This window comes from Cyprinus carpio, chromosome A23, assembly GCF_018340385.1.
Source record: "Cyprinus carpio isolate SPL01 chromosome A23, ASM1834038v1, whole genome shotgun sequence".
Taxonomy (NCBI): domain Eukaryota; kingdom Metazoa; phylum Chordata; class Actinopteri; order Cypriniformes; family Cyprinidae; genus Cyprinus; species Cyprinus carpio.
In genome coordinates, this window is record NC_056594.1 from 16,043,246 (window position 1) to 16,059,543 (window position 16,298).

The 16,298-nt window shown below is 35.1% G+C and overlaps 1 protein-coding gene across 2 annotated transcripts in view; it reads right to left on the minus strand.

The window, feature by feature from the left end:
• The window catches only part of LOC109073221 (PH-interacting protein-like), a 39,990-nt gene that overhangs the window by 8,200 nt on the left and 15,492 nt on the right, over nt 1-16,298 (minus strand). For both annotated transcript variants that reach the window (XM_042713399.1, XM_042713398.1), the window contains exons 11-29: nt 15,870-15,970; nt 15,194-15,234; nt 12,555-12,653; nt 11,644-11,800; nt 11,424-11,558; nt 11,175-11,303; nt 10,139-10,364; nt 9,854-9,973; nt 8,971-9,154; nt 5,412-5,517; nt 5,038-5,169; nt 3,981-4,072; nt 3,661-3,874; nt 2,596-2,709; nt 2,374-2,481; nt 2,157-2,281; nt 1,979-2,061; nt 1,403-1,514; nt 638-699 (exon numbers count right to left, since the gene is read on the minus strand). In XM_042713399.1, coding sequence (XP_042569333.1) covers nt 638-699; nt 1,403-1,514; nt 1,979-2,061; nt 2,157-2,281; nt 2,374-2,481; nt 2,596-2,709; nt 3,661-3,874; nt 3,981-4,072; nt 5,038-5,169; nt 5,412-5,517; nt 8,971-9,154; nt 9,854-9,973; nt 10,139-10,364; nt 11,175-11,303; nt 11,424-11,558; nt 11,644-11,800; nt 12,555-12,653; nt 15,194-15,234; nt 15,870-15,970 — 2,340 coding nt within the window. The remainder of the gene's footprint in view (nt 1-637; nt 700-1,402; nt 1,515-1,978; nt 2,062-2,156; nt 2,282-2,373; nt 2,482-2,595; nt 2,710-3,660; nt 3,875-3,980; nt 4,073-5,037; nt 5,170-5,411; nt 5,518-8,970; nt 9,155-9,853; nt 9,974-10,138; nt 10,365-11,174; nt 11,304-11,423; nt 11,559-11,643; nt 11,801-12,554; nt 12,654-15,193; nt 15,235-15,869; nt 15,971-16,298) is intronic.

Genomic DNA, 16,298 nt, shown 5'->3' on the forward strand with positions numbered 1-16,298 from the left:
CATTATGTAAACTTTAAAACACCACATTTTAAAAATTTTTATAATAATATAATACAAAAATCTTTAAAAAAATCTAAATGATCTTACACACAGCTTTTATTAGATCTTGTTTTATTAGTAAAATATTAAATTCTTTAAAAAAATTTAAGAGCAGTATAGCTAGGAAAAAGTACATTAATTTGCAAATTACACATATAATCTCTATATATTTATTTCTAGGCAAATTAATCCAAGTTTAAATGAATTGTGTTCAAAGCAAAAAATATTATAATTAGATATTAATTAAATAGACAAATCAAAGTTATTTTTCTGTGTCAGCCTCGTTGTAAATTAAAAACTATTGGGGGAAGGGCCTTTTCCTGTAATGCGCCTAAGTTATGGAATACATTACCTGCGTCTATCAGGGATGCTGCTTCTGTGAATTGTTTTAAGAGACTTCTTAAGACACATCTTTTTACTCAAGCTTTTAATTTATAAATTGTGTATCTTTTGATACTGCAGTGTTTGTTTGATTCTTTGACTATTTTGTATGTATGTTGTAGCGCTTTGAACATGTGAAAGGCGCATTATAAATAAAATTTATTATTATTATTTTATTCTAATAACAGCTGTAGTGATTGTGAGGGACACGTCATACCTTCATTGGGAATCTCCTCCATGTCCCATGGGCTCATCTTTTCTGTATCTCCATTATCCCAGCTGCATCACACAATAACACAAAGCTGTCAATATTGCCATTTACTATTACACACACACACACACACACACACACACACAAAAAGTGTGCAACACCAAACTAAGCTCACTATAGATTCATTTCTAAACCTCCATATAAAACACGTTTAGTCTTAAATTAAAGAGTCGACGAGGGGGTGAAGTTACGGAACAATTTGCCGTCAATTCTTGTCTTTCCGTCCCCAAATTTAAGACCTCTTAAAATCATAATTAAGACTTTCTTGTACCATTTAGGACTTTTTATGGCATTAAATTTGGTACAACTAAATGTAGGACTTTTTAAGGACCTGTGAAAACCCTGAAAAATAAATGTGTAAAATAAACATACTTATGCTTTAAATGACAACTTGATTCTGTAATATAATACTTATATGTAATACAATATTTTTCACAAATAAAGACATATAAAAAAAGAAAAAATAATATATATATATATATATATATATATATATATATATATATATATATATTAAAGGAAGCAAACAATGTAACCAACAGGGCACAACAGTATTTATCAATATACTGTATATACGGCAATATATCGGTCGCCCACTAATGGCCCACAATGATTATGTCCGCCTTCATGCCTGGTTAGGACACGATGTAACAATAATTGAATTACTCTATAACACGTGTAAAGATGTGTAGATGGACACAGAGAACTGACCAGACGTTGTAGCACTGGAACAGAGAGTCTGGATATTCAGCCTGGTAAGGCTCCTGACTCTCAATCGTACCAAACCACCAGGCATCATCTATCACTGCCCGGAAACGATCACCTGACAAAATAAATCCATCTCAAATCAGACACAATTACACATGCTCATCAACTCTGTATCAGGAACAAGCAGTCATTAACAGAAAGCAAAAAAAAAAAAACACATTACAAAAACAATACTACGGTGCCCGGGAGGTGACATGTTCAGTTCGCTTAGTTTTGTCGTGGCCACGAGATCATTTTGTCGAGGTAACAACATCCTTATGTCGTTGCCTCGAGATGCTATGTTGAGGGAACGTCATCCGTTTCTCATGGCCGTGACTTCTAATGTTGAGGGAACAACATATTTTTCTCGTGGCCACGTGTTTAATGCGTAAACAAACCTGCGTGACCACAGCATTTTGAACTAGATTTTATAAAGACTTCTCCTTTTCATCATCTCGAAAGTCCCTGTGTGTCACTGACCCGTTTAATCCTGTAAAAATAAACATCTGTGCAAAAACGTATTCTATTTCACACACTAACCTATCATCCAGTTCCTCTGTCTTGCATTATCAAACTGCTGCCGAAGTACCAGGAAGTCGATGACATCAGGCATGTCGTGGTATCTAAGACAACAATAGAAATGCGAGTCACAGGTTAAAAGCCACTCAGCGAAGATCACTGTGAATAAGTCACTGTGACTCATACAGACTGTACTCACTTCATGGAGAACGAGCCGCCTGTCAGTTTGCCAGTGTCTGGGTCCAGGAAGGCCAGCTTCAGACAGCACAGAGTAGGCAAACCGACCTCATACTTAATGCCCACTATCTTCAACAGCTCCTGCTCCTGAAGGCACACAATCACAAACCATTTTCTTTATGTTTTATCATGTCTATAAAAATACTGTGTGGTTAAAGTTCATTATATTGAAGACTTACCCTGAGCTCTAACTTCTGCCAGGGCTGTTTTTTAGGATTTATACTGAAGATCTTGTTTTTTTTGGCCATCTCCACATAAGCTTCATGGCCTTGGCGAAAATAATATACCTGTTTGCATACGTAACAAGCAGATTAATGTTACAAGCATATCTCCACATACCATATAGATTATAATATTTCACATTTTAATTGTTATGTTGTACTGAGGAATGTGTTTTTAACCTCATCGCCCATCTGTGGGGTGAAGGGGCATCTCCGTGGCATGGTGTCAGTGATCCAGGCGGACGGCAGCCATTCCTCTAATGTCAAACCCTTGTTCTGCAGTTCAGGCATCCTCTGAACATATAAATACACACACACACACACACACACACACACACACACACACACACACACACACACACACATATACGATAAGTTCAGAGTAACTTGTACACAAAGCATGACTTTCACACAAAACTGAAAGTTAACTGAAACAGTGTCACTGGAATTTAAACAGAACTACCTTTATGTCCCAGGAGTTACTCTTTGTTGTAATTAAATTATAAAACAGATTTCAAAGTCAATTAATTAATTGTCAGTGGATTTTCTTGTCTCAGTTGTAGACTTTTTAGAACCGTGATAAACTCATCAAAAAGGAAAAAAAAAAATATATATATATATATATACATATATTTTAACTTTTATTACATAAAAATTAGTCATATTTTTACTCTAATAAATACTGATGACTCAGATATGGCTTCATTTTTACCACAAACAAATATTTGCCATTAATAAAGTTCTTTCAAAAGTTTGTGGACTTGGTTACCAAGGAGACAACAGTGTTACTGAAGAACTTGAGATTAAATATGAGATGTGATACGTGAAGAACACAAAGAGAGTGAAGAGAAAAAAAAAATCATAGTTTTCACAAGATTTTTCACAGAAAATGTGTTTAAAAAGTAATATTATTCATATATATTATTAAAATATCATTCATTAGTGTGTATTTAGGATACTTACAATGGAAGCTATGAAATTAGCCTTGGTAAGAGAAAAGAATCTGTTATTTTCTTCCAAAAATGTTTAAAATGTAATTTCCATCTTAAAAATTAATGGTGATATGTCGGAAATGACATATGTTCATAACTATTTACGGAAACAAAAATAAAAACAGAACGACAGAAGTCTCCTTTGACACATAATTGCAGTATTGAAAGGACAAATTCAAGAAACAAGTGAGCTTGATAAGCATGTTTTAAGGGAGGTGTCCATAGCTGAATTATCACACAAAGGACCACTGACCTTCCGTTTCTCCTTTGGCTTCTTCTTCTTTGGTAGTGCTCCATCTTTGTCCTGCTTTTCTTTTCTCCTCTCCTTTTTGGAGTCTTTTTTCTTCTCTCCATCTTCTTCTGAGCTGCTGGCATTCTTCTTCTTTTTCTTCACGCTGGTCTTCTTGGGCGGTTCGAGGTTTATTCCAGCATCTGCTGTCCAGTCTGAGTAATCGCTGGAGTAATCGCTGTAATTATAATATATGTGCATATATGTGTGGCTCTGGCTGAAGTATGTGTATGTCAGATATATGGCAATGTGGCATATGAAGTCTGAGGGTAATGAATATTCACCTGGAGCTGCTGTTATCTTCAGGCCAGGGTTCTTTTTCCTCTCTCTCCTCATCTGATGATTCTCTGCTCGGAGGTCTTGCTTCGGTTTCACCCTAAAAAAACAACAGATACAAAGAGAATGAAGATTATCACACACTCTTTTTATGCCATTTTCAAAACACACCAATGGTTTCAACATAAGATTTCAATATATTTTAAATGGGAAATTTGGTTTTCAAATCAACACACCAAGTCTGATGTCACTACTCCAGAAAATTCATTTTATAACTCAGCATTTTTGTCTTGCTATATTATTGGTTTAAAAAAAAAAAAAAAGCCTGTTCAAAAAAGTGTGACTCTGTTATTACTCGTTTTGTAGATTGAGAAACTTGCTAAGGATGCAACACTGACACTATGAATGGACCACTCACACGTCTTACAGAGATTTTAACACTACAGATGGAACAACACTTTAGACACAATGGCAATAAAAAGACAATCACCACAACAATTTCAGTTTTAAATGTTCAAGCCAACATGAATTTAAAACTGACCCTATGTACTTCCTTAATACACATTTCTGTATAGTTAATGATTAATCTATGACAGTCTTTTAACAAAAGGTAATAACATGCCACGCCTCTGAAATGGAACTTCTCTTTTTGATTGGTGCCACCAGGCCCTTTTACATTTCAACCATCTGTCATACAGAAACCTTTTTTCCTGATTCAATCAATTCCTGATGAAAGTCCCATACATTTTTCTCTTAAATAATCCTCATGCACACTACCTATAAAAGTTTGGGGTCAGTAAGATGTCTTTTACTCAGCAAGGATGCATTAAATATATCAAAAAAGACATTGAAGCCTTTCATTTGGTTACAAAAGATTTCTATTTCAAATAAATGCTGTTCTTTTGAACTTCATATTCATCAGCTTTGCCCTAACAGGAATGAACTACATTTTAAAATATATTCAAATAGAAAACAGTATTGTAAACTGGTAGTGTAAGTCCATTAAATGAGCAGTTACATTGACTTTACTATTCCATAAAGGGACACTGCATCTTTTGACAGTACCTCAGAAGCACTGTGTTCTTCCTCGTTGGGTTCACTCTGACGACTCGTTTCCTCCACGGCCAATCGTGTATGGTAGTTATGCTGGTTACCCTGGTAACGACGCCCCTCCTCTACAGAATTTTCTATAGCATGCTGATATGAGAAAAACACACTTCAGTACACATACTGCATTTAATTTGCATGTTAAACAGCAACAATGGCTTCAGCAACATGTCATCAAGATGCATTTAGTTAGATATAAAAGTTTGGTGGCATACAATACTGTATGATGCAAACAGTACATTTCATAAAAATCAATCAAATAGTGAGGCAGACTAGTTTATCCAGATTTTTTGTATATATTTTCAAACTGCTGATCAGATATGATAATTCACCCGGTTTTCTCTGTGGTATTGGCTGTGTATGCTGCGCCTCCTCCTTTCTGATCTGTAGATGCTGATTTCCTCCTCTCCTTTAGCTGTACGCCAGATATCTTGCTTACTGCATTCACAAACAGACACACAAAAGCATCAGCAACACTGTCTAACTGCAGCAAACGGCATTACACTGTAAGAAACAACAGAAAATGAAGACATGGCTTGGTCTTGTTTGAGTAGCAGGTACCTGTGAAAATATTACATATAACAGATATACAAATCTTTCTACTAAAACTAAAGGCATGCATATTGATTTTAGGTGTAATCAAAGTGATATAAAGAGAACAACTATTAAAGAGGTTGAGGTTGTGGAATCATACAAGTATTTGAGATGTGTGATTGATTACGAGCTGAATTTTAATGACAATGTGGAGAAGATTTGTGAAAGGGGCCAGCAACATCTGTACTGTCTACGGAGACTGTCCAAATTTAACGTTGATAGATCCCTGATGACTCTGTCTTAACATTTGCCATGTTATGCTGGTACAGCAGTCTTTGTGTGAAGGCGAAGACTGCATTGATGAAAAAAGTTAACACAAGATTTTAGGAGTTCAGCGGAGCCACCCTACTGACCTATATAATCACCAGGTAGTTAGAAAAGCCCAATCTATCTTAATGGTTCCTTCCCATCCTCTCTATTCTGAGTTTCAGTTTTTACCCTCAGGATCTCGGTTAAGATTTCCTTTAAACATTCATTTATTCCTAAATTATTTTGCTAAATTCGGCCATGTGGGGAGTAGGTAGTTGTTTGGTCTTGTGTTGTCCTGTTTTTTATGTAATTATTAATGTATAGTAAATTAAAACCAATTGCCCTTAGGGGACATAAATAAAGAAAGAAAGAAAAGAGAAAGAAAATAAATGTTTCGACTTTATTCTACATCATAAGGTTTGTTTGTTTTACATTTTTCAAATCCTTTCTGCTTTTTTCAGGTTTAACATAGCATTTGAAAGCCTGAATTTCGTTTTTGGAAAAAGGGGGGGGGGGGGGCGTTCCCCCTTTAGGTGGCTCTTATGGGGGGATATTTTATTTTAAGGGGGGAGTTAGGGGATTTTTTTAGACATTTTAAAACTACAATCATCCAACCTAAATGTTTCGTCACCCAGTGTATTTGTGTTTTACAATTTATAACGTTGTTGATTCATATTTATATTGTGAGGAAGATTCTTAAAAAGAACTTTGATTTCAAACTCTGAATTGAATTTATTTTAACTAAAAAAGACAAGTAAACTGACAGTAATAAAATAAGAATATATAAATGACAAGCAACAGCACAAACAAAAACAATAACAAGATACAACTAAAATCAACTGTTAATTACTTTTTCAGGGAGGTATAACAAAAATATTCAGGTACAGAAATACCACAGAAACTGAATAATCTATTTAACTTTAAAATAACACTCGTTAGTCTTCAATGTATAAATAAACAGACAGCAGCAGGTTTATTTAGGTTGCTGTCTCTTTAAGACTTCATGCACGGATCTAACTTTTACACATAATTTTTGTCTCTCAACTAGAGCTGAAACAACTAATCGATTTAATCGATTAAAATCGATTATTAAAATAGTTGTCAACTAATTTAGTAATCGATTCGTTGCTAAATAATTTTTTACCGTAAAGCGGCTCATTTTCGTGATATTTTAAATCTGCGGTGACCAAAGTGTGGCAGTAAAGCCACCGGAGGTTTTTACTGCCAATACAGCAGGAGAAGTAGCGACTAGCCAATAGCTGGCCTCGTTTTATGTTCACGTGCTTCCCGCACAGCGTCATCTCTGTCTGCAGCATTCAGCGTGAAGGCACAGTGGAGTAAGCTCGAGAAAGAAAAAGAAAAAAGGACAAAAGATAAAAACTAATCGGACGAAGTCATGTGGGAGCACTTTACTTTGAGCCTTCAAAAAAAGAAGAGTAAACCTGTAAACTGCGGCAGGAAACATCTCCTCTAAAAAGAGATCAAGCCTAACTGTTAAGCCCTGAACATTGGACAAACTGCAATGCAAAGTTTTTCTCAAGTACTGAGTGAATAGTTTCACCTTATTTCCCACAGGTAGTCGAATTCCTGTCAGTTCAGGCATAAGCGGTTTTGTTAACATTTTATTGGCTTTATTACATTTTTGAATTTTGCAGTTATAAGGACACTACATATTTAAATCCGATGAAAAATCACAGTGTGCAGAATTTATTTGGTGTAGATTCTGCAGTACAATGTTGTTTGCAAATGTTTAGTCGTAAAAGCTGAAACATTGCTTTTTAACAATTAACATTTAAAGCTTTGTCGTTTTACCAGTTCGTAATTCAGTCTTGCAGCCTAATTATGACTGACAGAGAGGTTAATGTTAAATCAACTTTTTTGTTAAGTATTCACTGCCCCCTTTTCACACAGCAGGTTTTGTTTTGTGTGTCCCAATTTTTTTTCTGGACAACCTCTCTGATGGATTTTACTTAAGTTTTATTTTAAAATGTGAGTTCCATTCAGGTTTCATGCCCATTGGCACTTTATTCGAAGGATTGTTTACAGTTTCACAGCATAAGCTATAAAAGCTTTTCCCAGGTATAAGCTGTGTGTTTACAGGAAAAAAAAATAATAAAATGCAATTTTACTGCAATTTTATTCTGTTTTATTCTTATTCTTATTCTTCGTGAAAATATGTTCTGAAAGATTCCTTAATAAGCTTTGTTCGAGATGTTCAAACTACTTTAGGAGCCCTAACGTTACTGCCATGGTGAAAACATTATTTGAAATCTCCTTGTGAAATTTGCTAGAGTAGAGTATGGGTCAGTGAGTTCGACAAAGGATAACTAACATAATAATAAAACACAACTCCAGGTATGTTTTTGATGAGGATATGACAATGCAAAATGGTTAAAATCTCTATGTTGAATGATAAAGACCCTTTGTTAATAATTTACTTGGGGAAAAAAAAAAAATGGGGCAAAAACTAAAATATAAGTACATAAACCGATTCATCGATTAATCGTAAAAATAATCGACCGATTAATCGATTATCAAAATAATCGTTAGTTGCAGCCCTACTCTCAACTGTTTACATTCACTTTATAGACTATATACTGACAATGTTTAGTATAAATCGAGTTTACGTGCATACTCATCAAGATGGGTATTTTGACATAATTTTGTTATTTGGCCATTTACGCACAATAAGATGCAACACAACTTCATTCTGTAGTCGCACACTCTCAGATGCGGCTCTATGTGTGCACGCTTTGGGTAAGAAATCACAGAAAGCAGTCTTACAGAGAGTGAGCAAGTACTGAATTGAGTACTTGAATGCTTAAACTGTAAGACTCAAAAGCACGTGCAAATGATACATTCCGTCATCTTTCCTGAGCGTCTTTTACGCTGAAATATTTGCAGGAACTTCTTGCGTTACAAGCGTGGAAACTGCGGGAAACAGTAGAATTATGCGCAATCCCCACAATCCTGCGCCGAAATTTAAGCCCTGAGATTAGCAGTGCAGTCTCAGACTTTTGGTGTCAACTCTATTTCTGTGTGTTTTACCATGCTACAGCTGGTGATAGTTCAGGAACGAGGACCCGTCGACTCCAGGCTACCAGGTCTCTCTCGGTGGCGATCTCACTGCGTGGAGCATTACTGTGCATCTGGCGAACACCTTCGATCTGTCCACTGCGTCTCAGACCCACGTTAGGTGGAGAAGAGACTTCTGTGGGAGAACTGACGGATCCTACACACACAAACCAGACATGCAATGAGCATCAACACTACTATCAACAGTTTTACAATCACCCCCCCAACGGTTAACAGAGGTCATCTGATGACATTTTTATAATTTATAGGTTTGTAAGGCACTATTCCTTGTCAAGTTGCTTTGAAAAACATGAAAAATGCAGACAAATTACATTGTCTGGCTTTTCAGTAGTTTTAACTATACACTGTTGAATGCATGTGTGAGTTTCTTTTCTTTTTTTAAAATAAGCTGTTTATTGTTTTTGTTTTGTTTTTATAATATACTGCAACAATTTTTAGTTTACATTTCATTACTTTTGGTATTTTTTAATTTACTTGAATAATTGATACAGTATGGCTGAAAAACATCAAGTGCTGTTTGCTATTTTAATTAGTCTTATTCACTTTTATTGTTGACTAAAACCAAAATGAATACAAAAGCGAAACTGAAATAAAACTTTAATTATCATTAAAAACAAAATTGCATCAATAAACTACATTATCATTTTTAACACAATTGTTTTGATTTATTATAAATGTATAATTATTATATAAAGTACTTTTAACTATATAAGTAATTTAATAAATGTGAAAAATAAATTGGCATCAAGAATCATGAAATTTCACCGTTGTTGATTGATATCAAACATTTTAGGATTTTATCACTACACTACTTTACAAAAAATGTGTGCGTTACCTCTGTTTGCTCTGCTGTCAGAACCCAGCCTCTGGTCCTGCTCTTGCTGTAGTCTCTGGATCATACTATCAAGAGGACTAGAGCCTTCTGCAGCCTGCTGACTAACCACCTGATTCAGCCCTGAGTGAGGATATAAGAAACAAATACAGAGACATTTGAACACTTTATTAGTGTTCAGTGACAGACCGCAGGTGTATATTTGTATAAACAAATAGGCAATAATTACTTTAATAATAAAAACACAAAAAAGGGAACAAAGATACACTGTCTGTTTGCGGTTCTTACCTGATGATGTGAGCCCCATCTGGGGTATGAGCTGTTCCTCTCTGCAGTTCTCTCTGCCTGGAACCAGTCTCTGGTAGCGTGGAGGGTGAGGATTCCCGTCCACATCCACCAGGAATGGTGGGGGCATGAGGTGAGGTGCCTGCTGGGTCTGTTCATCCAGCACGAAGTTATGGGCGTCACGGATAAGCGGCCGATAATCAGTGTGGAAGAACATCTGATCTGCTATCTAGAGAACAGAACAATGGATGCATTCACATCAAATACACATATACTAACCAAATAAGACAAACAGGACAAACAGACAGAGGCAGTACTGAACACAGAACCATATTATTCTTATTACTAATGCTACAGTTGCACTACATATTAGTTATTGACAGTTATTGACTGATTTTTAATAGTTTATTAACTCTGTTAAATATAATCTTTAGCAAATATCACAATGAACATCCATTTTCATACTGTACATTATAATGTTGTGATGCCTAAATTTACTTAAAAAAATTATTTGAGTTTTTAGTGTTTTATTTTTTAATGTATTCCGATACAGAATACTAACACTGTCCATTAATCAGGACCATTTTGGTGAGTTATTGGCTTATCTGTTGTTATTGTTAACTAAAATGAAAACTATTAAAAATCCTTTTTAGTATTTGAAATAAAGCTGAAATAAAATAAAATAAAATAAAATATAAATATTTGATGAAAAAAACATTGCCTTGAAAACTAATTAATATAAACAAGGTTAAGTTGAAGTATTAAAATTTCTCAAATTAAAACTGAATTAAAGCTAAATATTAAAAATATTAAATATTAAAAAGTACATAAAAATGACAAAAAAAGAACATAACAAAATTACTAAAACTTAAACTAGAATTTAAATGGAACCACTGACTGAATTAAACATGCAATGCGATTAGGTCATGTGACAATGTGACAATATATTATTCAAATCAGAGTGAGCAAAATGCAGCAAATAGAATGCTAATATTTCATTCTTAAAATAGGTTCTGAGACAGATATAGACATTCATTACTTTGTCGTATCTGCTGCTAGAGCCGAAGCCAAAGATGAGCAGGTGACCGTGGGAGTCCGTGCAAGCAAAATGCTGCCCATCTGGAGAGCACTTACAGTCAAAGACCGCACCGTGGCCCTGACCCTCGATCTATACACAAACACACACATAGAGAAAGAATGTTTGTGAGACACAATAAACAACAATAAATCAAAAGATTTGCATAGATTTGTGATGCAATCTGAAATGGAGTGTTGCCAGTTAGTTTACCATGTTAAAGTAAGAGCGTATTTTGACTCCTCTTGCCAGATCCCAGACGATTGCGTTTCCATCGTGCCCAGCAGAGAAAAGCACTCTAGAATCAAATGGATGTGGCTCCAACACAAACACCTCATCCTCATGGCCCTGTGGGTGAAAAGCCATAACGACAACATTATTTATTAAATATTGCCTCCTTTCAGTCATTCTGAAGAGATCTTTACACTCTTACCATCAATACATGAATAAGGTTCCCTGTGTAAGAGTTCCACACTTTCAATGTCAAGTTGTTCGCAGCGGTAATGACTGTGTTGTCATTGCAATCCCAGGCCACCATAGTCACCTTCAGTTTGGTAACTTTGTCCTCTAAAGGTGGAGGGTTGTACTTGCTAAAAAGACAGAAAATAAGAAAATTACTTTTTTTTTCAAAATAGTGTGACATTTCTAACTTTGCTCTACAGTTGGTCTACATTTAAAGAGCAAGAGCAATGAGAGACAAACCAGCCTACAGAAAGACACATAAACATGCATTCAAATTATATTATCAGAATATCAATTTTGAATTAACATTTAACATGAATTACTAGAATGTCTAAGAATCTTAGAGTAATCGTTTTTCTTTTTTATGTCATAAGGTTTATTTGTTTAAAAACGTTCTGCTTATTTCTAGCTATAAATTACATTTTGAATTCCAGACTTGCACATTTTAGTGTGACTCCCCCACTGTAATTTGACTAGGATTGTCAAAGTTTACACGTCAACATGCAGATAACTGAATGTTTGTTTCTACAGACTGATGAGACTTTTATCAGTTAATGAGAAAAGTGCACCTGAAGACTAATTTATCAAAAAAAAAAAAAAAAAAATCAAACCCAGATGGGATTTGTTTGCTTATAGTTCTACATTGTTTTATTTAGTTAAGAAGATCAGTTTTTCAAATAGATTATGAATTCATTGTTGGAGTTGCATAGCGATTCTGTTCTTGTTGCATCTCAGTCACTCCTGTGCGGTCAGAATCAATTGCCCTCACGAGACTTCAAAGTAATTATGTGGCTAATGATCAATTGTTTAGCAAACAAAATGTAACATTAATGCACAATTAATTGAGCCATTCTTTTGAACAGTGATTAACATTTATCATACCCAGGTAGTTTAGTGGCCATATCCAGGAGAATGCTTCGCCAGTCCTGCTGCTGCAGCTGCCATACCCGCGCTGTGCCGTCTCTACTGCCACTCACAAACCTACACACGCAGAGGTTTATGCTCAAAAATGTCATCTATACCAATATACATGAAATGGAATTAATGTGGCACACTGATAAAAATGTAATCCACTAAAATTGAAAACTTCATTGCTGCCCTAAAATGTTTAGTAAAATGTTGCATTGTTGACTATGTATTACACTGTAAGGCAGGGGTCGGCAACCTTTTCGGCACGACGTGCCATTTTTAATTTTTCTGGTTAACCACTGTGCCAAAGCACAGGCCTATTGATCTTCATGCAAATATTTTCTGAAGATTTTTTCATAAATTGTTTTTTAAACTTTTCAAAAGTTTCTTGAATAACAGATATACAGTGTGACCGTACTCAACAAAGCCAATTTGTGTGTGACCAAGCCAATGCATTAACACAGTTCAATTTAATCACCATTCTGTATTAATGCGCTGCTTTAACTGATGCGCACGCACACACACCACTCGCACACAGAGATCTGAGATTGCTGTGCAAAAAGTAACATTCAGAAGCTCATAAACTTGTTGTCAGCGCTGCCATGTGACTTTTATTAATCGCTACTGAATCGCTACATTATATTTCTCAGTAAAGGGGGGGTAAAAAATTTTTTTTTTAAGTAACTAAACTCAGCTTCATTGTTTGTAGAGAGAGACACAGATGTAGACAATCTCTCTCTCTCTCAAAATGGCCATATTTGAGAAAATTTTGCATCACTGGCTATTATAGCTGTTGGTCATTTAACATTTCTATCGTAAAACGTATCGTTAAAAGTTGACTAATATTAAATGATTTGCAGCTTCATCTTACCTCGTTCTCTTTAACATTAAACTGATGCCTCACGCTCTGCTTCTGTGAACAGTAAACCCGCCTACTTTGATTTGATTGGCCGTCTCAGTTATTTTGACATTGACGAGCGCTGTTAGACCGCTGAGGGTTTGATCTGAAGCGCCTAGTTTGTGCAGCGGTCGCGTGTGCATCCATAGACTAGCACAAGTTCATTCTCACACTTTAATAGTATTTTTAGCTCCTAACAGGCTGTGTGACTATACCTCAAAATGCACGTTTTCCCTACTGCTCATGCATTCCAGCGATTATCCCTCTGCGTGCCACTGTTATATGTGCCGACCCCTGCTATAAGGCATGCGATGTGCTCATACAGAACACAATATTTTATCAGCTTCCTTGAGATAAAAAACAATCACTCAATGTTTGATTTTGCACTAAAACCACTCATAATTTAATTATGATAATTTTCCCTCTCTCTGACCCTTAAAATTATATGGTCAGTTTTTGCTACTGTACCTTTAAGGCCTCCACTGGCGCAGTATTAATGTGTTTACATTTGCATAAATTGTGTATGCGTATGTGCACCGCTTTATAAAACAGTGATGTATGCTGCATGTGAACAGCAAAAAAATTATTTTCTCAAACAGTAATGGATTGTTTTCCAGTAACAATATCTAAACATATTTAAAACAATGGGAAGTAAAATTGTATAATTTCGTTTTCAGAGAATACATACTGAATTATACCCCCCCCCCTCAAAAAAAAATAAAAAAAATAAATGAATATCTTAGCCTGTTTGCAATTTTTTAAAAGTTTTTAACCATATTATCCTCACAAAATTTTGTTAAGACATATTTTCTTAAGTCTTAACATCTTACACAATTGCCCTTGTCAAGTAAATTTATCTGGGGATATTTAGATATTTGTACTAAAAAAAAAAAAAAAAACCATTCCAAAACACTGATTAAGAAAATCATTTTGCAGTCTATAAAGCGGTAACATACAATTTTCACTCTATAAAAGGCAAAAATTGCATTACACTGCAAGGTAGTGAGGTTGTGACTCAATGTATTTATTTTGCAACAACGTAGGAGTGTATTAATCTGAGGTAGCGTGGATCTATAAATGAGTCAGAGTGTATTACTCCGTTAAATAAGATTGTGCATTGCCTGTTACTGTGTGCAATCTACTCATCTTCTTTTTGACAGTGCACTCTGCAGTTCTATTGATTGGTGAGATTTCTTCCCTTCTTACATATGTAACACTGGATGCTGTCTCCTTCGGTGCAAAGAATCTGTTCATGTGAACATCCATCTTTTTAATTCCTTAGGGACCTGTTACAGACCTTTCCTTCTTATTACTCTCCTTCTCTCTCTTACTCCTCCTTTTCTCCCTCTTCTCCTCTGTCACACTCTCTATTTCCCCCCTCCCCCAATGCAAAAACACTTGCTCATTAAAGTAGAGCGAGTGAGGAACATAAAAGAGCTTGCAGAGACTGAATAAAGAACTGGTGTGCATGAGTAACTGACACATGCCTGTTGTTTAAGTAGAAAGACATTTCATGCACCTGAATACTTGTATGATGTGTATCTGAAATGCATGTTTGTGTGTTAGGAACAAGGGCGTTTTTTTCTGCTGACAACATCAGCTTGTAGTAATAAGAACCTCCAGGTTCCATTAATCCAACAAACCTGACATATAAACACACACGCTCTCTCACAATCGCTCATGTACACAGATAAATGGAGCCAGTGTTGCTCACCGATCGCCACCATGGGAGAACTGGATGCTGTCGACTTTATCCTGAGGAAAAAGATGAAGTCATTAAAAAACATGAGGGGGAACCTCAAAATAATAATGAATTCCTGCAATACTGAATCCAGTAAAGAGAATGAAAATGAGGTGTTTTAAAACCATACGTTGATACACACACAATTTTAAAAATGCTACAATTTTTTTCAGGTTGAAGCTATTTTATACGTTAGTGCTTTTCAATTAATCAAAGATGAAAGTTATAATTAACTAATTAACTGCACATTTTTCTGTAATTAAACATATTATTAAAAACTTTGTAATCACAAATATATCTTCACACTGAATCGCCAAATGAATGTAGAAACAACATAAAAAAAGGTATATTTTAAATATTTGTTTAATGCCATCCTTTTTTGCTAAGTACTGTGAATAAAGGCTAACTAATGCCGATACTAATGCCTCTGTTAAATGCATTTATTTTAATTTATTTATGAGGATAAAATGACTAAATATAGGCAATGAACAAATATTAATTGAAGAAATATGCAATTTATTTTATATTACTATTATATATGTACAATTTTACAGTATTACTAACTAATATTATTGAAGTGTAAACAGCCTCAAACACACGCACGCACGCACACACAAAATGCAAACAACACACAAAAAGCATTACATACAGTGTGAGACTCCAGCTCAGATATCTTCTCTGGTTGTCCATCTCCAAAGTAATAAACCCTAATGATGTGATCAGTGCTGCCTGTCGCGAGGAACATGCCACCTGAAATATCATCAAATATCACTTAACATTACAGAAATTACATCATCATCATCATTATCAAATAACACAACACTAATGAGCATATAAACCAGAAAAATCCATCATTAACAAACGTTTGTCAATTTTCAAGTATCAGCAATAATTACAATATTGCATTCATGAACAAGAAACTCAAATAGCTCAGATGAATTCAGAACGTGTATTTCCAAAGACATGAAGAGCAAAGAACTAGAATATGTTTCTATCTTTGTGTAAGTGTGTATGTGTCTATCTGGGTAAAAGCCAGCTGAGTGTTTCCTTTCTTCAGTAATGTGTATTTGAAGAGCTC